The 25,868-nt window shown below is 39.4% G+C and overlaps 1 protein-coding gene across 1 annotated transcript in view; it reads left to right on the top strand.

Moving 5' to 3' along the window:
* Positions 1-20,111, top strand: part of MED27 (mediator complex subunit 27) — a 243,898-nt gene extending 223,787 nt beyond the window's left edge. The window contains exons 6-8 of the mRNA XM_072632774.1: positions 2,635-2,676; positions 17,604-17,681; positions 19,521-20,111. Coding sequence (XP_072488875.1) covers positions 2,635-2,676; positions 17,604-17,681; positions 19,521-19,655 — 255 coding nt within the window. The 3' untranslated portion in view covers positions 19,656-20,111. The remainder of the gene's footprint in view (positions 1-2,634; positions 2,677-17,603; positions 17,682-19,520) is intronic.
* The last annotated feature ends 5,757 nt before the right edge of the window (positions 20,112-25,868 follow it).

Here is a 25,868-nt window from a genome sequence, read left to right as displayed (position 1 = left end):
TTCCTTTGAAGGATACATACAAGTTGTCAAATATGTTAACAGTGAAATTCTAGGGACCAACCTGTTTGTTCCCCTCAAAAGAGATCAGAGGTTCCCTGCCAAAGTATTTTGATGTCTGTTGTCCCAGGTGCTCCCACTCCACTAACACATTCCTTCTCTTTTCATAGTTCCCTTCCTCTCAGTACCTGAGGATCTTCAAGATGACATTCCTCCTGAGTCTTCCTATAGCGAGTGTACCGTGTTCTAGAAATGAGTCAAGCTCATCCTCTGTAACTGTCTTTCAGGATCCATTTCTGGCGGAACAGCACATAAGCTAATAAACTAACCCTGTGATCGTGTTTTAGTGAACTAAGCTTAGAGCCTTAGAATACCTTGTTCCATCTTGCTTCATCCTCCCTCTCCCTAATACAGTTATGTTATCAGAGATCCTCTAGACACACAATGCCTTAACCCAAAGGAATGATTTTAATGGAAAGAATTTCAAACACTAGAGCAGACCAGTGGAGGAGATGGTTTTTGAAGAGGCAGCTCTACGGGCATGTTGTGAAATCATAGGGTTTGCCTAGCAGCCATTCAGGTCCACACGACTTTGAATTAGTGCCCTGACCTTGACCTGATTATCAAACCCTGCCTTAGATGTCAGATTTGGGGGTAGAAGGAGGGGAAGGGAGGCAGAAGGTGGAAATATGGTCCTCTCATTTCCTCTTGGTACCCCATGGAGAAACAACTTATATATGGAATTTTGCTGTACAGTCTCTTTAGGAATGCAGTTTTTCTGTGTGTAATAATACTTTTCACTATTGGAGTACCTAGAATGGTAGAATGAAACAGTAGAATGTTTTTTACATTTGGAGCAACAAAGTGTTTTTCTTCCCCAAATCTCACTTTTCTACAAGAAAGATATTAAACTAAGGAACCATAATATTAAATTAGAGAATTTTTAGACTATAACTGGTTCTCAAAAATTATCTCATCCAGACCATTCATTCCACAGATGTGAAAATCAAGAAGTGATTTGAGGGAATGCCAAAAGACTTTTCTAAAAATAGCTTTTTTGCTTCGTGTGTTCTAAGTGGCTTTTCCCCACCTGAATGCTTCTTGGCCTCACTTGTGCTCCAGAATCAATAGCACAATTTAATGCAAAGCATCCGTGTCTCCCATTTCCATCTTTTCTACTGGTCAGCCCCAAAAACAAGTTCCAAGAGGCTCATTGACCAGGGTGTTTCAGGTTACAATAATATTGAACTCATATTTAAGGAGATTTTTAGTACCCAAGGGACACACTGATGGCTTTCTCTTTTAATCTATAGCATCCATGAGCACCTCTCGACACTACACTGTTGTAATTTTTCTGTCTTACTTAATTTGTCCCAAACTCTCATACTTGAGATAGGGACAGGGTATTTATTTGCTGTGAGAGCACATGAAACCCAAAAACTTTTGGTTAAAATTAGGTCAGGACTGGAAAGACTTGAATGAACTGATGCTGAGTAAAGTGAGCAGAACCAGAACATTGTACACAGTAACAGCCAATGTGCGATGATGAACTTCAATAGATTTATCTCTTCTTAGCAATGCAAAGATCCAGTATATCTCCAAAGGACTCATGATGGAAAATGCTGCCTACATTCAAAAAAATAACTGTGGAGTCTGAATGCAGATTAAAGCGTATATTTGTTCTCTCTTTTTTCTTTTTTTGTTTGTTTCTTCTATCCTGTGGTTTCTCCCATTGGTTCTCATTCTTCTCTACAACATGACTAATGTGAAAATAGGTTCACTATGAATATATATGTAGGGCCTATATCAAATTATATGCCATCATATTTTTTTTTTAATTAGGTCTGGAATGTATTTTGTGTGGCATCATGGGCTAATAGAAGAGTACTGACTTGGTACTTATGAGTCCTATGAGAAATGACTTCCCTTTTCCATTTAAGGAGCACACTCAGCCCAGCCATCTCTTCATTTCCTGTCAGGGTGTACACCTCTAGACTGTTCTATCATGCCCCAGAAACCTCTTCATCCTAGAAAATGATGTCAGCCCTGGAATTCATACCTCAGATATACCTCTCCCCCAAGAGTCATCATGCCCCTAGGTGGGGCACCTTCTCCTCATCCCCTTTTCATCTTTTGTGTATTGTCTCCCTCTGTAAGCTTCTCGAAGGCAGAACTTGTCTTTTTGCCTATATTTGTATTCCCAGCACTTAGCACGATTTTTGGCACTTAAATGCTTGTTAACTGACTGACTGTTACCTCAGTTTTCTCATATGTAAAATGAGGGAGTTGTATCCTCAAGTTATTCCCACCTTGGAAGAAAAAGTTATTCTAATACCAGGCTAAAGGATAACTCAGGTCCAAATCGTTGTAGTCTAGAGCTAACAGGTATCTTAAAAAATATCTGCTCTCATGGGGAAGGCCTAGGAAGTGATCTGTCCAAGATTTCGCAGCAGTTTAGTGGCAAAGTCAAACCTCGAATTCAAGTTCTTTCCATTCCTGTTGAGTTAAATTGCCTTGTCCTCTATTTAAATGGTTTGATGATTTGGATTTTGCATTTTTCAAGCCAAGTAACAGACACAGCAGATTATAGCTTCAAATAGTATAATAAATATTAATCATTTTTAAATTTTTTTTCAGCTTGACATATGGTCTAAATCCAACTATCAGGTGTTCCAAAAGGTAAGTTATGCTTTTTGTTCCTTAAGAAATTTGAGAGACTTTGGAGCCTTTGCTGTTTGAGTTTAGGTTTTTAATGAATTCTTTAGTAATAGTATACTAAATAAAGGCATTTATATAGCCCTTACCATATGCCAGGCACCATGCTAAGCACTTTACAATCATTATCTCATTCCATCCTTACAACAACCCTAGGAGGTAGGAGTTACTATTATCCCCATTTTATAGTCCAGGAAACTGAGGCAGATAGGTTAAGTGATTTACTCAGGATCACACAGCTAGTAAGAGTCTGAGGCTGGATTTGAACTCAGGTCTTTCTGACTCCACACTCAGTGCTCTGTGTCACCTATAGAGAGATTCTAATGTCCAGTAGTTGAAGTAGCATCTGTTACATGTCTATTGAATATAAAGATCTCTCCAAAAGAACTAGTAATCTCCTTAATTACCAGATACAGTGGCCTTTTCTTAGTCATCATTCTTCTTGGCCTTTTGGTAGCATTGGATGCTGCCAACTACCCTCTTTCTTCCTGCAGTTTTTGGGGACATTACTCTCGCATAACCTTCCTGACTGTGTGGTTGCTTCTTTTCTAGATCATTATTGGTGTTCCCACTCCCTGCTGATGTACCTCTAGGTTCTGCCTAAGCTACCTTATACCTTTCTCTTTCGGTGACCTCATCAGGTCCCATAGATAGGTTCAGTTATCCTCTCTATGCAGGTGACAATTCCTGCAAAGCACTCTGCTAGGTACTAAGTCAGTTAATCAGCAAGTATTTATTGAGTACTGGTCATGTGTCAAGCTCTCTTTTAGCCAATTTTAGTATCAAGAATAAAACAATCCCTACCCTCAGAGAACTTACATTCCATTGGGATGATAACAAGTACCTATATGTACATATAAAATAAATATGAAGTTAATAAATGTGCACACACACAAAGGAGTTCAATACAAGTAGTCTTGGAGGGATCCCACTCACAGTTGGGGAGATCAGGAAAGTCCTCAGGTAGCAGATGGTGCCCGAGGGGCATTTTAAAGAAAAAGAGGGACTCCTTGGGAACTGTGTTCCAGACCTGGGAGATAGTTCAAAGGCATGGAGATGAATATGTACTATTTCATATGAGAACAGAAAGAGGAAAGATTTAGCTGGATTGCAGAGTGATGGAGGAGTTGGTAAAGTCCAGTGAGGCTAGAATTAGGACTGGGTGCTAAATAAATACTTCAGAATTGATTAATGAACTGTGGTAAGTATTTTTCATGCTCATGGCCTGAGAGCTTCTCCCATAGCCCTGACTAGCTAACCTAACACAATCCTGCTTCCCTTTTCCCCCTCCTTCAGAGAAGAGTTTCTACCCATTCACTAATCTTTTGTCTACCTATTTGCTATCTACAACCCCCACAGGAGTATTTAGAGCCAACTTTCTTCTATCACTTAAGGAACAGCATATTTTCCCTTTTTTCTAATATGTTCTTGGCAAAGTTTGCTTTCCTTCTGTAATGCAGATAATAGTTAACTTTAATTTGTAACTAAAAATGCTTCTAACCAAGGTGTTTGGTTATCTTCAAGTAATACGTACTGTCTGAAGATACTAGGTACTACTAATATGCTAGTCTTTGTGTACAGAAAGATCCTTTTAGCTTAATCACTAGTAGTGGTGGAGTTATACTGATTCTCAATCTTTTCATTAGTGATTCCCCTTATGACCAAAGGCAGCACAGTTTGCATAGATGTGAAACAGATCAAAACGAGCTAGGGAGGAGGGGAGAATCTGAACCATGATCATGATTTCTTTACCACCATGACCTAACCAATGGAGATTACCAGTCATATAATGAAGAAAATAGACTCCTTACCATCTAGAGTTTTAGAGGATCCCAGTATATTCTAATTTAGTCTTTATTGCCCTGAGCCAAGTACTTAATCTTAACCTCCTTATCCCAGTGGCCATACCTATGGGAGAAATTCACTTGTTTAAGCATGCACAAATTCTTAGTCTTAAATATACACTTCTTCTTTGCAATCCTGTCTTGTAATTTTCTCCCAGATAGTTTGTGAAAAGCATTCTAGGAGGAGGGAATTCTGCTCATTATCTGTTGCTTCTTTTGTTTTAATTGTTAGGGACATAAAGCAGAGTTCTTTTTATTTTTTAACTGATCTTATCATTTCTGTGCACTGTAGTATTGCAATTAATTGCCAGCTTCTAATTCTAGGAGTAGATGATCACTTCACTTATGGCAGTAAGCACTATGGCCCAATAACCTAGTATTTTAATAATGGTCCAGTTTTCATGCAACTATGTACCCTTTGCTTAAGAACGCCATTACCTTTACATACATTTTTTTTTAAATGCTCTGCCTCATGAACATTTTTGAATGCAAGGTGGAAGCAATTTCTTAGAAAGTTGTACAGTGTATAAAGCATAGAGTTGGATAGACTATGCTGTGTTTTTATTTCACGTGCCCTAAAAATAGCCTATCAAGCATTTTGTTTAAAAGTGGAGAGGCAGAATCTATCAGTTCAAATTGAACTAGAGTTTAGGGTTAGATGTCCGTTAAAAAGAAAAAAGATTAGATATCCATTTGAAAGGATTTAGGGGTTCCTGTAGTTTCCTTGCTTTCAATTTAAGTAACAGATTGGAAGCTGAAACTCAGAGAGCAAAAATGAATGGATTTGAGGGAATGGAATAAGTATCATCTGGTAGTATATTTATGCATTGACACTAAAAATTCCAAATTCCCTGTCTGTATTCTACATGTAATTTGAAATATAATAATGTTATCTCTAATATTAGAATCAGAAAGATAAAAGGTCAGTTATTTGGGTGTAGGCTATAGAATATTTGTGTCAAATACTAAAAGCAGATACCACTGAAGTTCTCTTTTCTCTTGAGACAGGTAAGAATTAGTGGATTAAAGAATCCTCTCTTTTCTCTAGTGAAATATTTTCTTTGCTGTGTCAAGTAGATAAGAACATAGTAGAAAGTAATCTAGTACAAAGTTAACCTTAATAATCCTTTATCAATAAAGCTTTGAACTAATTATTGCCATGAAAAGGGTTCGGATTTTGTAATGAAGTATATTTTCACATAACATGGCATGTTCTTTCTGAAGATGTTTGTATAGTGATAAAATAGGTAATGTTGATGAAGAAATAATGTAAAAATGGCTGTAATATCTGTTTAATAGTGTCCGTCTTAATTTATGTAATTAGAATGACTAATGGCTAGAAGTTGTAAATTCCTACTGTTTCACTCAGCGAGCTAGCCACCTTCTACTTTCTATTAAAAGCTAGAACACAGTGAGTGCTGCATGTGGATTTTGAAAGTGTGGCCTTGCTTTTTGGTGCAGTCTTCCATGAAATTTACTTCTGCCCTTTCATCCAACATGACTTCAGGGTAAAAGCAGTGAAAGATGGGTGTTAGGCACAAACCTAACTAGAGCTATCCTTTTTAGGATTCACTGGCTTACCTCATCCAGCTGCCCGCTTTACTTTTGTATCAGTTAATATTGTTCTTTTCATCCATTGTGTTTTATAGCACAATGGTCTTATCTGTAGTAACACTCTCCTGCTAGTCAACCCCAATATTCCTTTTCAAGCTTTTGTCTTTTTTTTTTTTTTTTTTGGCCCACTTATGTATAGTAATTTGTAGTAAGTTCAGTTATCAAAATTATTCAAGAAGGCTTGTGGCAACAGATACCACTTTATCCTTGATATATAATGGAGTTCCATGAGTGGATCACTATGAAAATACTTATATTTAAGCAAGAAAATGGTTCCCAAACTTCCTAATGCTTAGTAGGGAGATATTTAATTCTCTGCTTCCACTAAACTGAGAATAACTTATAAGCAGCAATAGCTAAAGTAATAACGTTGGAGAAATCTTGATTTCACATTGCTTTGGTGTTTAAAACCCCTAGGGCTTCCTTCCTTTGGCACTCATTATGTGGTTGCAATTACTGTTGCATGCGTTTTCCTGTCCACAAATAGTAGTGGTAAGCCACCACAGAAAAGGCCCCAGTGTGCTAAGAAGGTAGGGAGCCTTTCTTTTCCTTCAATGTGACGATAAAGGACAGGGGAATTGCCTGGCAGAACCAATCCTGTTTCCTAAACTCCAATGAATGCCACGAGGATTGCATTAAGCACTGACGAAACATGTACACACCTGTCAGAATCTCCCAGGGCCTGTGGTCTGTGTCAGAGAGGTAGGGACCATGATTTCGTGATACTGCAGCTAACCCTGACAGAGGAAGCTGAAATGTACTCTTCCTTTTTATTTCAAGCTTTGACACCATCCCTAAGCCTTTGCTCTCTCTCCTCCTTATTAGACCCCTTACCTAAGTGTGTCTAAGTAGATTAGGGCTGGGGACAGCTCTCAGTGGACCCATTATTGCTAACAGGTCTCATCATTTACTCTGGTCCCCTGGGGACTTCTTGAACTTCGTCCTGGGGTGAAGAAGCTTTTTATAGCCAGCATAGCTACAGCAGGGTGGATTCAGAGAATGGAACTCTGAAATAAGGGGGGGGAGGGGAACTCTCTGAAAGGGCAGCAGGACAAAGAGCCATGAATGGTTTTAGTGTGTTCATATTTTTCTGACATTTAAACTCTGCAGGTGCAGTGACTGTTTTGATCTTTAACCCTCTCATTTCAACACAGTGTGAATTTTTATACAGTAACTTAGAAGAATGAGAGTGAATCTAGAGCTCTGACTGTGTTAAATCTTGGCTGGACGTCTAAAGAAAAGAGGCAAGGTGTGTAGAACTCTGGGGAGCCAGGCAGAGAATTGAAAGGTGGGATCGTAAGGATCAGCACGCAGTTCTCTTAGTTTTTTGTTTGTTTGGTTTTTTTTACTTAGAAGTGAAACCAAAGAAAAGCCTTTGGATCAACTAGTTCTTTATATGGCAACAAATCAGTTACGTTCCTGGCAGCATTGTGCAGGTAGAGTTTTACTTCTGTCACTGTATTGAATGATCTTGGACATGTCACTCTTCTTCTGGACCTCTGTTTTATCCTCCATGAAATTTGAAGAGTGAACTCTAGATGGTAGCTTTTTACAAAAATAAAACCAAAATATCAAGTGGCATACCCCAAATTCAGTCAAAGAATAGATTCTGAATGGGCCATATAGATTATGGAATTGATTTTTAAAATAAGGATCATCAAAAGACATTCTGACTCAGGATCAGGCATTCTGTGATCCTTAGTGGCAGATCTGTGCTTAACCATTTGGTTGACAGAGCTATAGGCTGTAACTGTTTTGCCCTAAATTTGCTCATTCAGCATTGCTGTTACACCTCTTTCTCCAGACCTCAGTCTGTACTTCAGTTTTAAAATTGTTTGCATTTTACTTGCGTGTGTTTATTGAGATATCTAAGAGTACTAAGCACTCACTGCAACTCACCACTGGTATACATGACATCCTGAAAATTTGCTGGTGGTTCATAGTAGGTTAATAGTGGCATAAAGTGCATTAATAAGAATTCAGTATTCCTAAATGGGATTGTTCAGTTGTAAACTGTATACAGCATGGCTCCCTGCATAAGGAGACCACGCTGGCCTGTCTGCTCTAATCACAAAGACCTTGGAGTGCACCATCTCTGTGTGTGTAGCTGTGCATGCTCATTTTGTGGTGTTTGGGGGCAATGTAAATGCAGTAGAACCTTCCCTTAGGCTTCATGACCTGACCAGTTGTCATCATGTTTAGGCTCTCCTTCCACTAGCTCCATGGCTTCCTTTTTAGGAATTCACTTCAAAAACCATAAAAGGAGAGTTTTAAAAGGCTAAGAGATAGGCTGTATGTGTCATTGTTCTGTTTTATTCAACAAGCTATTTAACATAAGACCATTATTTTATAATTTCCCCAAAAATCTTGCCAGAAAGAGCTAACAAGGAATAGTCTGGAAACCTTATTCTGAGTGAGGGTAGCCTCTCCAAAGCAACCGAACCTTTGATGTTTTCTAAGGAAGAAAGGCCATTATATATCATTGTTGGTCATATTTGCATTTGTTTACCAGGCATTTGAATTTTTGCTTCACATGTTTTGAGTATTTGTAGGGTCGTAGGGTTTTTGTACCCAGTGAAACTCAGGGAGCGGTGTTCACCAGTGCAAGGACAAGTGATCAGCCTAATATATGAAAATGTATTCCTGTCAATAATCTCTGAATAAGTGACCATGCAGGATGAATGCATGCAAGAGATCAATATTGGGGTATTGATGGCATTTGGTGAAGGAGAGAAGATGGGCATTTCCAGGGTCATCCCGAATGAAGGTCAGCCCCTCCCTGGGCCATTGGTTATCTGTAGCAGATGAGCTGGGTAAGCAGAACATATAAATAGTGAGCCTTGTTAAACTTTAGCTCTGGGGGCCTGCGCAGCTGATTGCTGCCAAGTAGGATCAGTATGCTGTTGCCCAGACAGTTGAAATGTTTCAGCATTTCATCTTGTCTTTTATTAGACACATTTAGATGTACTTCTAAAACCCCTCTCCCCATCTCTACTGCCTCCCTTCGCACTTCCCAACTACTTTAAGCATCTAAAACCAGGAAAAGGTTAATCAGTGATTGATTCTTAACATCCATCCCCTATTTTTTCTTTTTTTTCTCCCAGGCACCCTGAAGGTGCTTGGCTGTTACCACCCTTACTAAAATATAATGGAATTGCCCTTGGTGACGACTATCTGAGTTCTATCCTGCTTTCTCTTTTAGAGGTGTTATGAATTGTATTGAAAGTGGTTTGTGGGTTTCTGGCATTAGAAAAGTAATGGAGTAGTAATTTTTCATTTCTATAGCCTCTTTCTCCTTAAGGACTTACATAAGACTATGTAAACCCCCAAGATAGGAATGGTGATCCATTCTGTGGTTGAGGGATGGGAAAAGAGCAGCTCCTCCAAAACAGCAAGCAGGAAAGGAGCCTAGGCCAGAAAAACTATTACAGACCCTCTGGCCACTATGAGGAGAAAGGGCATAGCTCTGAAATTCTCTCTCTGAGCCTGCTTAGTATTCAATTTGGCTATTATTCTAGTGCTGACTCACTGCATGAACTTAGACTGTAGGTCATAGAATTCTCTAGTTTAAAAAGAGCTTAGAATTTGTTCCAGCTCCCTCATTTTATAGATGGGGAAACTGAGGCCCAGGAATGACTTCCCTAGGGATATAGAGCTAATTAATGGCAAAACTAAGACTGAATCCTAGGTCTCCAGGGCTCTCTCTGCTAACATCAATCACATTGCTTTCCTCTTGAGCAGCTGGATTGTAAATATTCTGATACACTCCCTTATGGTCTACAATTCATAGGTTCCCAGAGTGGGAGATGCCGCCCTCTTGGGAGGTGCTGCAATGATGCAGGGGGCAGTAGTAGCCTTGGGTGCAACTGGGGGCATCGAATAAAAATCAGTTTGTCTTAGCCAAACTCTAGCTTTGCTCTACTCTCCCGCTCTCTTCTTAACGTACTGAGGGCCCCACCCCCATCTAGGGCTACTCCCTGTATTGCCTCCTTGACCAGTTTCCTAGTATTCTGACCTTTCTAGACCTCCCAAACATCAAAACTGCCCCATGTCCCAATCTCTCTTTTAGATGACTAACCAGTTAATCCATTAATCTCTTCTTATGAAGAAAGTAGGTTCTCAACAGGAGCCTCCTAGAGACTGGGCTAAAATATTCCATGACTGTGATTGTGTGACTTTAGATCAGTAAGGCAGCTAGAGCCTTGGAGCACCTTCTCACATGTATTGCTCCAGCAGCCAATGGGCTTATAAGAATTTGAGTTGGAAGAGACCTCAGAGATCTCTTCCCTTGCCCAGGATCACACAGGATTTTTGAACCCTGATGCTCTGACCCCAGTTTCATGCTTTTCCCACCATACTTTGCTGACCTCCTCTTCTGCCTCAGAACAGTATCTCTTCCTTTCTCCCTTCTTAAACTCCCACACCAATAGTAAATCTCAATCTTTTGGCCCCATCTCATAGAAATTTTTTGACTGAGGTGTATAAGTTACAAGTCCTTCAGAGCCCTTGCAGGCTGCTCCTTCATCAAGCAGAAGAAGCAATATTGATTTTTTTGAAATAATCCCTGTCACCGTAGGCTTAGCTGTTTCCAGTTTAGGCCTTCTAGGCTTGCTTAACCTGTGGAGTACAAATCTAGGAAATGGATTAGAGTCTAACTCTGCATAATAAATAAAAATAATAACAACAAAATAGACCTCTTGTTTCTATTCTGTCATACTTTTAACACCTCTTTAGAAAGAAGATTCTCTGTAATGCTTTTTCATCTTATTCTAAAAACATTACTTTCATGTTTAAGTAATGAGTTTTTGAAATTTGAAATAATTTCATTTTTCAGAACCAGAAAGACATCTGGAATCTATAGTTCTAGGGATGTCACTGTGAGAAGATGATCTTTTAAGGTCCCTTGTCACACTAACTTCTTTTAAGCAATTTTCCAAATAAGAGGATGTGTCCCCCAGAACAGCGTCGCTAGCAGGGATCATTTCCTGTTCCATCTTGGACTCCAGGATCATCAGTGAGGCAGTGGGATGTAACTAACAGAGCCAGGATCTGGATGAAGTTAGAAGGCTTGGATCTGAGTCCTGGTTCTCCCACTTAATTTTCATCACTCGCAGAGAGGCAACATGGAATAGGGACAGGAAGATCTGGATTCAAGTCCTGCTTCTAATACATTCTGCCTTATGACTCTGGGCAAGTCACTTAACTTCTCAGGCAACTCTCTAAGATTTTAAGTTACTGATTAGCAGCTGAGCAATATTGGTGCAGGTTTTCTCACTCCTGGCTCCTTACACTGATGGAAGTAGCAAGTCCAGTCAAAGAAGAATAATAATGGTTATGATAATAGGCATTTATGTAATGGTTTATAAAAAGATGTCTCCTTTTGTTTGTATAAGGACCCTTGGAGTCGTTATACAATGAGTTAGATAGTATAGCTATTTTTATCTCTATTTTATAAATTATAAAGCTGAAGCTCGTAGATTGACTTGACCAGGACCAGCACAGCTAGCAGGTCTTGCAAATAGGATTGAAAACCAGGTCTCGAGCAGTCTTTCTGCCACCGCACCACTAAAATATTTGACCTCAGTCAAGTCAGTACACACTCCCCATCTCTATAGCCTTGCTGCCTTTGTGACCTTGGACAAATTGCTTCAACTTGAAGGGGTTGGACTTGATGATACCTGAAGTCCTTTCCCCTTCAAGTTCTATGATTCCATAAATGAATGTATAAATGAATAAACCAGTGAACAAACATTTATGGATACTGTGCTGAGTGCTGGGGACACAAGTATAAAAATGAGACAGTTCCTTCTCTCAAGGACTTCCATTCTGAAGGAAGGGAAACAAAACAAGCAGGGAGTCGGAGCCAGGGAAGAGAGTGCTAGTGTGGGGAATCTCCAGGATGGTGACTGGATTGTCATGACCTTTCTAGTAGCATTTTCTTCATCACTGTTCCCATAGCAAGAGGTGCATTGTAAGAGGCAGGAGTGGGTTGGTCTGATTATTACACTCTTAGGAGAAGCCTAAGTCCCTAAGTGAGGGAACAACATAAGGTACAGACTGATAGCAAATGTTTGGCCTTGCTCCCTGCTAGCTAGAGTTTAAAGCCCATAAAATCCACTGAAATGGTAGGAGTAGCATACAGATTTCCTACACAGAGAACAATACTGTGTCAGAGATTTCCATGGTTCACATCAGAATTCTGTGAACTTTTTATAACTTTTCATCCATAATCCAATGGCACAGAACCCTTTGGAGAAATAGAAAACAGCAACATCAGAGCAGCAGGTGGGGGTCCCAGAGTCCAACAAGAACCCAGCCATCCCACTTACCTTCCTGGGTTCTCAACATCACTAGAGTAAGGATGAAAGTAGAGGTTAAGGAAACAGGAGTTTCCCAAGGATTTATGTAAGTACAAGTCTGTTTAGACTAGAGCAGGCAACCTCTTCATGCCTTCTTGCTTTGAGATACTTAATAGGACCTGTGAGTCCTGCAGGTTGATATTCTCCTCTTCTCAGTGAGAAAGTAAATAAATGCAGTCAAGGTACCTGTTGCCATAAGGTAATCAGGTGGCACCTGTGTGACATTCATTTAGAATCTTAGAACTGGGAACTTTAAAGTCTTTCACTTCCTTTTCAGTCCTTTCTTTTTACAAATGAGGAAAGTCAGACCAGGGTGGTACATGCATGCCCGAAGTCCTAAAGCTCCTCAATAGCAAAGTAGGGTCCATACTGGTGTGCTTTCCATAGAGCTTGGGGTGCATTGTGTACAGCACACTTTGATTTTCATTATGTTTTCACATCTGGCCTCTCTTTTCTCTCATTTGCTCCCCACAACTCTTGTTCAGGGTGGGCAGATTTTCTTGCCCCATTTTACAGAGGAGCAAATTGTGGCTCAGAAAGTTTAAATGATTTTTTTTTTTTGTGGTCATACAGCTGGTTAGTAGCAAAATCAGTTATCTGACTTAGAGCCTAGAATGGGTTCCTTCCTGTAACTCATGCTGCCACCCATGTTGTGCATTCTCCCCCCAAAATAGAGTCAATTTAAGAAGCCATGTTTTGTCTGTGTTCTTTAGGAGCAGGCAGAGTATGGAGGGCAAACAGATTCATACTTCTCTCATATAAGTAATTTCTAAACACTTGGATGCTTAACTTTTCCAATTTCTTAATCTGACAAGGCCTATCTTTAATATGTAGGAGCCACTTTTTCTCCTGTTTTTCTAAGGGAAAGCTTTACCTTTTTGTTAGCCACATTCATCACAAATAACATATATCATTGTTATTTTAAGAAAGAAAGAAGGCAAGAGCATAATGTAATTGCTGAAACAGGACTTTATGAGCTCAATTCATTACTCATTCCACATTCAACCACAGCCCAGAGTCATGCTACTACCAACTACTGGTCAAAACAGTCATTACAATATGGAAGAAAAAAACCAGATCATCATTTTTCAATTAAGGTTAATTAAGAACCTGTCGTATGCAAGGGGATATAAAAAAGATTATGGAGCTAGAATCAAAAGAATTTGGCAACTACTCCCTTACAGGGAATGAGAATAAGAGAAAAGGCAACTGACTCCCAAGTTTTTGAGGCTGGGTGCCTAGGTGGTTGGTGAGACAATAAACAAGAAAGAAAAGGGTGAAGATCTTTGTGATAGAGGTGACAGTAGTCTTTCACTGTCCCCTCATTTATCATTGGCTAATCCCCAAGACAAATTAGGATGTAGTGAGAGTGTACCTGTTGCCAGGTACTGAAAGGAACTGACCAGTATGGTTGCCAAGCTACCAGGTTTTTTCTTTTTGTTTTATCATTTTATTTTATATTTCATATTTATTTTAAAAATAAAAAATTTACTTTAAGAAAGAAAGAAGACAAGGGCATAATGTAATTGCTGAAACAGGATTTTACTAAATTTTTATTTCATATTTATTTTAAAATGAACATTAATTTTTCTCTCACTCATCTCCCCCCAGTTTAGAAGAAAAAATAAAAATAAACCCTTGTAACAAACGTACATAGTCAAGCAAAACATAGTCCATTTCCTGTGCTCTCAGTAATCTATTCATTTATTAAGTGCTTGTTATACACCAGACATTACACTCAATTTTGTGGATAAAAATAATGGGGGGGGGGAGAGAAGCCCCTGTCTTCAAGGAACTTAAATGCTAAGGAAAGAAAAATATGTGTACAGGCAGTTCTACCTTTATGGAAATGAACCACTTTGCAGACCTCTGTGTAATTTTGTGTAATGTGAATTTCTCCTCAGATGTTAGACCAGGGACAAAGATTAAAAATAAAAGTTCCTCCCTTATATTCTGTTGGAAAACAACATGTATGTAAACAATTAAATGGCAAATACTTACAAAATACTTTCTGAGGAAAGGATACTAAGAACTGGAGGGGATCCAAATAGGCTGTAGAAGGAGGCCTTTGAGTGATGCTGTGGGGTAAAGTTGAGGAAGGAGCAGATGGAGGACATTGAGGCATTGAGGCCAGTATGTGCTGTCCAGAGCTGGGCCATGAAAGGACATGTACTAAGAACAACAAACACGTCAGTTTGATTTGAACATAGTGTATATGGAACAAGATGAGGAGCAACCTGCACAGGTGGGCCACAGTTGGATTGTGAAAGGCTTTAAAAGTCAGAGACACATTTGTATTTTATTCTAGAGACAATAGAGAACCATTTCAACTTTTTGAATAAAAGACACATAGTTAGACCTGTGTTTTAAGAGTATCAATTTGGCAGCTGTGTGAAGGAGAGAGACTAGAGGCAGGGAGACTCAAGGTTGTGGCAGGAAATGAATGGTTTGCCTGAACCAGAGTGGAGGCCATACCGCTGAGGAGATGGATTGGGGCAGTGGAATGAGGGCAGGGGAACCAAGCATGTAGAAAACATAAGCATTGAGAATTATGGAAAGGAGGAAGAGGATGCCCCCACTATAAATAGGGAAGTTAAGAAGAGGGGAAAGTTTGGAGAAGATGATGAGCCCAGTCTGGAGCCAGTTGAGTTTGAGTTCCTTCCAGGAAGGCCCTACTTTACCAAGTGAGGTGCTGAAGAGGAGCTCTATAGAGGGGGCTTCTTCTTGCTGTGTCCTCCAGCCCCTATTGCAGCTGTGGCCCTGGGGCATGTTCCTTAACTCCTAGTCACAATTTCGTCATCACAGAATGGAGTTTTGCCTGACTCACCTTCTCACTCCCAGATGTGCTGAGTGGCAGCTCAGCTTTCTTTCTCTTGCAGTCGCTAGACCTGACCTGGAGCTCTCTAATCAGTTTGTGGTTCTCCAGGATAGCGCCATGGACGCCCCGTTTGAAAGGAGGGGAGGGACTCATCTTGGCTAAACAAGGCGAAACCGTATTAGACAGCTGTGAAAGTCAGGTTTATAAAGCAAAGTCCATTTGTTGACTGTATGACATGGAAGATGTCACCCTTTACACAAAATAAACTATCTGACATTCCTTACTGAGAAGCAAGGGGAGAAAATGTATCCCCAAATGAGACAAGAGAAGCTGCAGGCTTTTCTTAGCTTAGGGGTGAAATGAGGCTACCATTAGTAAAGCCTCGTTTACTGACCCTCCTGTTCAGAGGAGGCCATTCTTTCTGCTGTCCCCACCCTGACTGGGTGCCCTCCAAGTCATTTAATGCTCTCTCATTCTTTCTTTCTTACCCTCTTCCTTGCTGGGTTCGACCTGGTCTGTTGTCACTGTTCCATTTGTCCCTCCCTCCTTCCTCTCCTCCCCAGCCTTCCCTTGTGTTTGGCTCCCTCTTTGATCTTTTAGAGGCATTGCTTTCCTTCCCAGCACTTACCTGGGCAATGAATCCTTTTTGTTCAGAACCTAAGTGCTCTTCCACTACCCTGGCTCCTTTTATCTGTTTGTGGAATTTCATTAGCTTCCTGTTATAATAGAACCCACATCTATATGCTGATGCTGAAATGAATTTGAATTAGTTAATAGCATTTGTTCTCCCATTCCCTCCCCACCTCCAACCCTCAGGCATGTTTTCCTGTGTCTTCAGTGCAAAATTAGAATCAACTTTGTTACTGAAAAGTATAAAATAAGAAAAAGATATTTAGTGTTTAAGAAGAACACCTTGGTTAAGAATGTATCTGAAATCCAATGGACATTTTGTCTCTGGGCTGTGGGCTAAGAATCTAAGAACTAATTGAGGGCGGGAGTTATGGAAAGAATACAGAAAATTACTCAGCTTTGTTTTCTCCTATTAAAATATGACTGTAACTGACTAGATGGGAAATGAAAGCAATTAACTAGCTCTGCAGCCCTGAAAAAAAAACTGTCATCCAAGCAAATAAAAGGAATTTTTCAAATTAAGCTTTAAGAAAAAAGAAAAGCACTCAATTTGGTCAGCCTGCTGACCCATCTGCTGGCCAGCATCAGAAATGCCAGCTGCACTGCTTGAACTCTGCATGTTAAAGCAGAGCCCTGGTAACTGTGCTGAGTGGTCTAGAGGAAGATCTTTCTAGTTAGTTCCAAGTTTTCTTCTGAATTTTAGTGTGGCCTGATAGAGTGTTTGCTTGCAGATCTCCCAACATATCATTTATAGGAGAGAACTTGGCCAGAAGACAGGCAGGGCTGGAGAACACTCAACTTGGAGACAAAGCTAAAGTTCCCTACTGACTCTGCCACTTCTTTTCTGGGGAGCCTCAGTCACATCATCTTTCAGGGCCTATGGGCTCCTCCTCTCAAAAACAGACTGGATGACCTTGGGGAACCTTGCAAGTCTGAGAATCCCTGATCCTAAGACCTTGGCCCCCCGGCCCCCATCAAGCAGTGATGGGCCGGGGAAAGCTGACAAAATTGAAACCCAGGTAAAGGATTCAAGTAGCCCAGGATCCCAGGTTTCAAGAGTCTTCTATCAGCAGGTTTTTTCCATTGCACCAGTCACCTTTTCTACTTCTTCACCCTCTCAGACAGCTAATCAGCAGGCTATAAAGGATGGGGCCTTTATGCTTTAGCTTGTTACAAGGAGTGCTAACTTCACTTTTTCAAGTGACTATATTTTAGTAGTCTGTTTTTTGGTAATAATTTTCAGTTAGTCTGTATTTTGGTAATAGTTCAGTTTCAGTGAGTGTATTCATTTGGAATCACAGAGGGTCAATAAATTGAACTTGATACAGACATATCAAGAGTCTTCCCATTTCAGGAGGAGCAATCTTAGGTGTCTTAGGTGAATCAAGAAAATTGCACTGTAATGTATAGGTATTTTGCACTGTAATATATAGGTAAAGTACAAGGTAACAGTTTGCAGAATATTTTGTAGCAAAGGGAAACTATCTGAAATACATTTAATTATCTAACCCTTGCCTATGTGTGCTACCTGAAATGTTACTGTATTGAAAATTAACTTTATATTTTTTCTCCTGATTTGGTTTAGAGTGGTCCTTAACTCACATTTTTTTTTTCTTTCTTACTCAGGTGACAGATCATGCCACTACTGCCCTCCTCCACTATCAGTTACCCCAAATGCCAGATGTGGTGGTCAGGTCCTTCATGGTAAGTGGCCTTAACATAAAATTCCTTCCACTGACACCTCCAGATTGATAGCAATAATAATAAGAGAGTAGCTTGAAAGGTAACTTTTGTGGCTTCCTCCTATCTTTAGATGACTTGTGAATCTCAAACCAGAAAATGAAACCTCTCATTTACCATTGATGAGAAACCATTACCTGTACAACTTCCAGGTCTTTCCCATAATTTCTGAATAAGAGGGAAAATTGGGATAGCTTTTCCAAGATGCTAACTTATAATTTCCCAGGAACATTTTAAGCCTTTATTTTACAAAGAATCAAAACTTAGCCTGCAAAACAGCTATTTGAAAGGCTAAATGTTTAAGTACCTGCTATTTGGTTGATGTTGAGCGACTAGTTTGACTGATATTTTGACTGAATTGACTGGTTGTTCTAACATCTTGTTGGCATGGCCTCACTCCCACAGTATCTGGCCTTATCTTTAAGCATAGTTAAATTATTTTTTCCCCTTTATATTAGAAAAGTTGGCCCTCAAAGAACATTATCCAGCTCTTATCTTTGAATGAGGTTCTTCTTCTCTAAATAAATGCTGGCAGCTGGGTGGGGTGTTTTTTGTCCAGTTCATATAAAAATTTGTGCCTGAAATTAAGGTTTGAAAACAAGTAGTGTGTTTAAAAAGTCACAACCCCCTTAATGAGTTGACTAAAGCAGAGAATTGACAGTCTGAAGTGAAAACTTCATTTTGGACGGATGTGATAACCCTGAGCCTGGCTTGTCTAAGTTCACTGTTTTCCTTCAGTGACCTGCCTTTGGGCTTTTAAAAAATGTAATTTTTATGTGAGGGAAGATAAGCTTCCTCACACTGAAGCAAACTTTAGCACTTAAACAGGGCAGCTCAGCTTGTCCTTTTCCCCATGTCTGTTGCTGATCTCCAAAGATCTAGTTCTTTTGAAGGACAGCTATTGACTTGTCCAAGCTTTACCCCTCTGGAGGAGGCAGTGATGAAGATGGAAGGATTTATATCAATAAACTTAGCTGACCTCCACTTCAGAGAACAATTTTCTCATATCGACTTAATTCAATAGGACTTGAAACGATGAGATTCATGTGCACCCTCCACAGCAAGAACTCGCGGATTTTTTTTAAATAGTGAATCTCCTTGAGCTTAGAATTGAGTTATACAATTCTCATCCTTATTTATGATGCTTGGAGGAACCCACTAGAGAGAGCTGTATTCATGAACACTTAAATGTGTTAGTAGTTGCCTCTTATCACCTTATTTGGTGGTGTCAGGGTAACTGTGTCCTTAATGTTTTGTGTCTTATTTTGGCCATGGAGGCTGATGTGACCTCTGAAATCACATTAGAAAGAAGGGTATGTTGACCTCTTTGGGAGAATTCCAAAGTCTTGATTTATTCAAAGATTTTCTTTTGAAGGCCTGTGACCACTTGTGGGTACAGTAGGAAAAAAAGGGAATCATTGCATACATTACAAAGATGCAGAGCTTTGGAAATAAACTGGTTACGTAGGGTCCCTGATGATACGTGAGACCTTGGATCATCATAACCCCTAAGAGAGAACACCTGCTTTGTTTCTCTTCTTGTTTTTCTTCCAGCACTAATTCCTATCCCCAAGGTCCTTAGTTTGGGGGAAGTGAGGGGATTCTAACAGAACTGAAAATCAGCAATATTGTGACCTTGTGGTTTTCTGCATGCTTCTCTTTCTGTACGATCACAGGATATCTTTTTGGGTCAAAGCCAACTTAAGTTCTCTGCCCTCAGCATCATTATGCTTGACAGGAAGGATGACATTGGAAGCATCCAGATCCAGTTTCTTTCATTTCTCTGTACACTTCTCTTTTTAGACCTGGTTAAGAAGTTACATAAAGCTGTTCCAGGCTCCATGCCAGCGCTGCGGAAAGTTTTTGCAAGATGGCCTTCCTCCCACATGGAGGGATTTCCGAACCCTCGAAGCCTTCCATGACACCTGCAGACAGTAACCCTGCCCTGCTTTCAGACCCTCAGGATGACAGGCGGGTGGAAAAATAAACCCAGCACCCGAAACTTTTCCAGACCAACCTAAGCAATATGGATAGCTCAGTAATTAACCCTCTTCTCAACATCAGTACATGCATTCTTTTCCAGTAAACAGTGCTTCACTGTGTATTAAGGCTGAACCAATGCTGTTGGATACCAGGTTGTCTCTTTGGTTGATGGGGACTAATTTTATACTTCAGCTGGTGCACAGAAGGAAAAGAGGACTTTTTTGTGTACATAATATAAGAAAGTAATGCAGCGTGCTCTGTGTTTGTTAGTGGTGAGCTCATCCTTCTGGATCAGTCTCATAAGTCATTTTCAGGAGCTATTGTCATTTTAATGAGAACGTCGCACATGGTGCCAGAAATCTACATTGTTAAATAACTTATTTTTATAAACAATAAACTCTTTGTACTCAAGGTGAAGATTTCTGTCTTGTTTCCTTGCAATGCCTTATAAATTCCATTTCATTTAACATATGAGTTTTCTCTGTTTTTGGAAACAAAACAGAACAAAAACCCTAAAGTAATGTTCACTTTTTAAAATTTTGTTAAGGATCCATATCAGTGTGGCTTACTTTGAAAAAAGAGGGCAGTTTTAACAAACATGAAATGTCAAAGGCATGTGACCACTTGAAAGATGATGGCTTGTACTTTTTGAGAAAAACATACAAATGTTTCTCTTTACTCAAACCATAATATTTAGAAAAGGAAAAGAATATGCATTATTAACCAGCTAGGAGATGCCTGAGAGGAATCCATAAATCTGGGTTAGCCTGATGTTGATCCCAAAAGTCATTCTAAAATGAAATTTAAATCTACCAGTTAAAATGCAAAAGTTTCAGACCAGTAACTAATTACACTAAAATTAAAAATGAACCATCTAGTAAAGACTTTGATGGGAATGGGGGATCATTTTCATATGCTGTTGTAAAGCAACCTGTATTGTAAACAATAGTTCATTTACAATAAACAGTGGATCATTGTATGATCATAGAATTAGAAATGAAAGAGGAATCTTGAGGTCCTTACAGCCAGTTTCCTTATTTTACTGATGAGGAGAAGGAAGCCCAGAGAGAGTAAATGATTTCCTCAAGGTCTCCTTGTTTATTGCCTTGGAAACAGCAGGGCTAGGATTTAAACTCACATCCTTTACTCCAAATCCAACTGTCTTTTTACTCTTCTGCTTGAAAAGATGATGTATTCAATTCAGCAAGAACTTTTTATATCATTATGGAGGAGTCTTTCTTTTTTCTTTTGGTTTAGACCTATAATTCCATTGGCATAGGAAAGATTTTAGTGAGGGAAACTCCCTCTACTGATACAAATTGGCAATTTCTGCAACTTATCTTATGGAACAATTATAAATGACTAATACTAATACCTGACATATACATTTTGAGATTTACAGAGAGCTTTACATTATTTCATGTAAGCCTCATGAAAGTCTTATTAGTCATGTAAGATAGAGATTATCCCCACTGTACAGATTAGGAAACATTTTCAGAGAGTTTTAATTGATTTGCTTCTGATCACATAGCCAGTAAATATCAAAGGCAAAATTCAAAACCAAGTCTTTCTGATTCCCAGGCTAGTCTGTCCACTACATCAGGCATACATCAGGCTCACTGGATGCAGAACGCTGTCCTAGGTGCTGAAGGAAAGGGATTCCAAGTTTGAATTAGACATGCTTCACATAATCATATGTACTTTTTTTCTCGGGGACCTTATAGTCTAGTAGGTAGATATGATATGTACATAAATTACTATTATGCTAAGTAATATATAACTCCTTTAGAGAGTTTAAGCAAAATGCAGTGTATTCTGAAACACTCAAAAGAGCATGGTAGTTGATATGTGAATTTTATCACTTTTCATCTAAAATGAGTAAGTAGGCAAAAGGGATATTAAGATAAAGTTTCTGTGAAGCATACTGTTTTTGCTTTTTTGTTTGTTTTGAGGGGGTTTTTTGTGTATGGTTTTTCCCTTTTGGTCTGTTCCTTCTTTCACATGTATAACCTATATCAGATTACACATGTATAACCTGTATGAGTGCATCAAATGAGATCATATTTGTTAAGCACTTAGCACAGTACCATAACACATAGGAGGTGCCTAGGGGGTAGTGGCCCAGCCTAGGAGTCAGATAACCTGAGTTCTGATCCCTTCTATGACATGTCCTGGCCATATGGCCCCCAGGCAAGTCACTGAACATTTCAGTATCCCTCTTGGGCAACTTGTTCAGACTCTTAAGTTTCAGGACACTTGTGGATTTTCACTGAGAGAGCAAGTTTCCTCGTGAAAAGTTTCTTACATGGATGAAATCAGTTATAGACCCCAAAAAGTCTGTTAAGTCCTTGTTACCTTTATAGCAATATATGTGTGTGCATTTGTGTGTATGTTTGTGTATGTGTATATGTGTGGATGTATGCCAGCAATGATTATGGTGTATTAGGAATTATGTCTTATTTAAACTTTTTATCTCTACTAGTACCTAACATGGTCTTCCTCACACAGGTGCTTTAAAAATGTTTATTGAGTGGATAGATAGATGGATGGATGGATGGATTTCATCCTTGGTTGCTAAATATAACCCTATGTTTCAGAAAGGCCATGGAGACTGTCTAGCAGAGGAATAGGGGAAACTACATGGAAGTGGTCACTGAGGATCCATGGATGTATTCTTTTTTTTTTTTTAATTTTCAGTGTTCTGCAATCACTACCATACAACCTAGATTTTTTCTTTCTTTCCCTTCCTCCCCCTTTCTCCTTCCCATCTCCCCCCTCCCTCCCTGAGACAGCATACAATTTTATATAGGTTCTACACATGCATTACTATTAAATACATTTTCACCATAGTCATGTTGTATAGAAGAACTAAAATGAATGGGAGAAATCATATAACAAACCAAAACGTAATACAAAAGAAAATGATCTGCTACAATTTGTCATTGAATTCCATAGCTCTTTCTCTGGATGTGGAAGGCATTTTGCCTTAAAAGACAATTGGGAATTTTTTTAAGTCCTTGCATTGCAATGAGGTTCTAAATCTACCAGAAAAAGTCCTCACACACTATAGTTGTTGCTGTGTACAAAGTTCTCCTGATTCTACTCCTTTCGCTCAGCATCAGATCATATAAGTCTTTCCAGGCCTCCCTGAAGTCTTCCTGTTCATCATTTCTTCATGGATGTATTCTGAATACACCTAGCAGACCATTTGTGACTGTTACTATTGTTTCATACACTACAAAGTGGTGGACTGATCAGGGCACTGGACCTGGAGTCAGAAAGGTTTGAGTTCAGATCTAGCCTCAGACCCTTGCTAGGTGTGGGACCATGGGCAAATCATTTAAACTGTGTCTGCCTCTGAGTCCCCATCTGTTAAATAGGCACAATAATAGCACTGACCTCCCATGATTGTTGTGAGGATAAAAATCAGCTAATATTTGTAATATGCTTTGAAAACCTTAGAATACTATATAAATGCTAGTGCCTCCACAGTCAGATATCTATCTAAAGGGTTATTTTAAGCCAGTTTTTTTTAAAAAAAAGTTTAAGGGGTGTTTTGTGTAACTGCAGCCCCCTTATGAAACCAGCATTTTTAAAAGCATTTAAAAATGCCCAAATACTAACTTTATCTTGTAAGCTCTGTAAGAATACTCATTGATCATGTGTTCTATCAGAGTGGATATTTAGTCCACTCAACTGCTGGTATACAAATTTCAAATGTCTGTCAATTCATCGGTTATGAAATTGTACTGTATGAAATGAAATGTTGCTCAAAAAGGTGGGTATTGGTCATCTATGAAATGAGAAGGTTGTACTAGATGACTTGTCTGGTCCCTTCCAGCTCTAAGACTGGATGTATGGTCAATCAGGGCCTAGACCTTGTTTTATGAGGCAGATTCTGTATAGACCTTAGTATGGTTTACAAAAAGATGGAGCCTGTAAATATTTGTTATGTGACTAGTATTCAGTGAGGTGACAAGGATAATGGGCAACTGATAAAATAGAGAAGTGGGTCTAGGAGAAGATATCTAGACTCTTTTTAAGCTAAACACGGATTTGGCTCTTAGTATTGATTGATCCTTTTATGTATCACACCATTCATGTGTAAGACCCAGACTTCAAATGTTGATCTTTCAGTGTTAATGTGCAAACACTCCAGTGCATTTGTTGTGTTAAAATATGGGCCATGATGCTCTATTGGACACCTTTTTAAGGTCACTGGAGCTGAGAGAAGAGATGACAGCTTCATCCACCAGGATCCACCAGAGGTCAGTGAATCTGGCCAGGCTTCATTTGAGCCATCAGGTCTGGAGAAGGGAGGACAAAATATTAACTCCTCTTTCTTGCCAGAGCCTCTTATTCTTCATCGTGCTGGGTATTTCAATGCTTTTTCATTGTCCTGCCTTTGACAGTTACAATTTCACCTGCTCTCTCACCAGTGTCTAGTTCAGCTGATACTGGGTATGCAGAGCTCATTCAGGACTGAACAGCATATGCATCAGAGATGAGAGTAAGCAGAGAGATGTTATTGGGGAGAAGTTGTCCTGTAGTCAGCCCACCTGGTCTGTGAATAATTAGAAACCTTCATTTTCCAGCGTAGTCAGCTTTCCTCCCCACTTCCCTACCTTTAGCATTCATAGGACCTAGAGCTCAATCACTTTAGAGGTCATCCAGTACAATCCTTTCCTTTTAACTTAAAGTTGGGGTGAGGAATCTTAGAAAGTGGCTTTGAAGGTAATACATCCCTAGTCCCAAATTTGCCCCAACCTTTTTTAAGTTAATAAAATCTCAGAAAGTTTATGGACCTGTCTCAGGTGAAGTACATCACTAGTAGCTTTTTGATAAATAGTGGCTTCAGCTTATTTGTGTTAAATGGGTTTGAAATTTTAGCCTCAGATGAACTGTCTTTTGTATGGTTTTGTGCTTTTGCTCAGTGCTAACAGAAAGAAGAGTTCTTATGGCAAACTGAATATATCATTCTTTTTGCCATCTTGATGGAAACAGGACAAATGCCTTTACTGTTAGCTGGAAGAAAAAAAAGGCTTTGTTTTGGTGCATGGATGTAAGCCTGCCAAGTGTCTCACCATGAATTTATTAACCATCTTAGGAGTGCAGAGTTTTTTCAGAGTCTTTTACTGAGTGCTGGGTGTTTATCCTTATGTGAAAGTATCTAGGAGAGATTCCTATGGTATAGTGGATAAAGACTGGACTTGAAGTCAGGAAGGACCTGGGTCCAAGACCTTGTTTTTAATTATTCTGTTTCCGTATCCCTGGGCAAGTCACTTAACATGAGAGTCACAACTCTCAGTGACACTAAGCATTTCTCTAAGAGTATAACTTACAAACAAGGTGTCAGTTGCATCATCAAGGGAAGTTTCCACACTAATTAAATTACAGCCCCTACAAAAAAAAAATGGAATCTATGTTTATGTGTAACTGAAAAAGAATTTGATAAGGCTGTGAGGAGCCACAGCTGGAGGACTCCACCTTGCAAGTAGAGTTAAGTGGCCTTGAATCTGCTTTAGGCATTGAATCATGAAGCTCTATGAATGAATCATGAAAGATTATTAGAAAATGAAGGCATTGTTACTCAAAATCCATGCAGTAGCCCCATTTCCATGATTCTATCTGCATATCTGTGAGTACTTGCTATCTTGGGTCTTTATTAGAAAACCATTACCTTTCTAGAGGTGGCCTTTTGATATTTGACTCTAACTTGAGGCCCCTAAAGCTAATAGGCAATGGCCTTTCATTTCCAAAGGGTAGCTGGTTAAATTAATGATTGCCAAAAAGGCCACAGTTAATTTGCTCTCATTCCTATTTCTTTCCTTTAGTTGTGGAGCCAGCAAAGTTCAAGACGATGTCTGTGTACAAAAGAGTGTGGATTTGATTAGGAAACACTCGCATAATTCTAAATCATGGTTGGAGTTAGCATTGTTTTTAAATTCCTAGGCCTTAGGTAATGAGTGGTTAATAATAGCTAACGTTTATATAGTACCTACTATGTGCATTATGCTAAGTGCTGTACAAATATTGTTTCTTTTGATCCTCCTAACAGCCCTCAACGGTAGGTGCTATTATTATCCCCATTTTATAGCTGAGGAAACTGAGACTAGAGATTAAGTGACTTGCCCAGAGTCACACTGCTAGTAAGTACCTAAGGTCACA

This window comes from Notamacropus eugenii, chromosome 1, assembly GCF_028372415.1.
Source record: "Notamacropus eugenii isolate mMacEug1 chromosome 1, mMacEug1.pri_v2, whole genome shotgun sequence".
NCBI lineage: Eukaryota > Metazoa > Chordata > Mammalia > Diprotodontia > Macropodidae > Notamacropus > Notamacropus eugenii.
The sequence above is the reverse complement of the archived record's forward strand: the minus strand, read 5'-3'. Positions and strand labels throughout refer to the sequence as shown.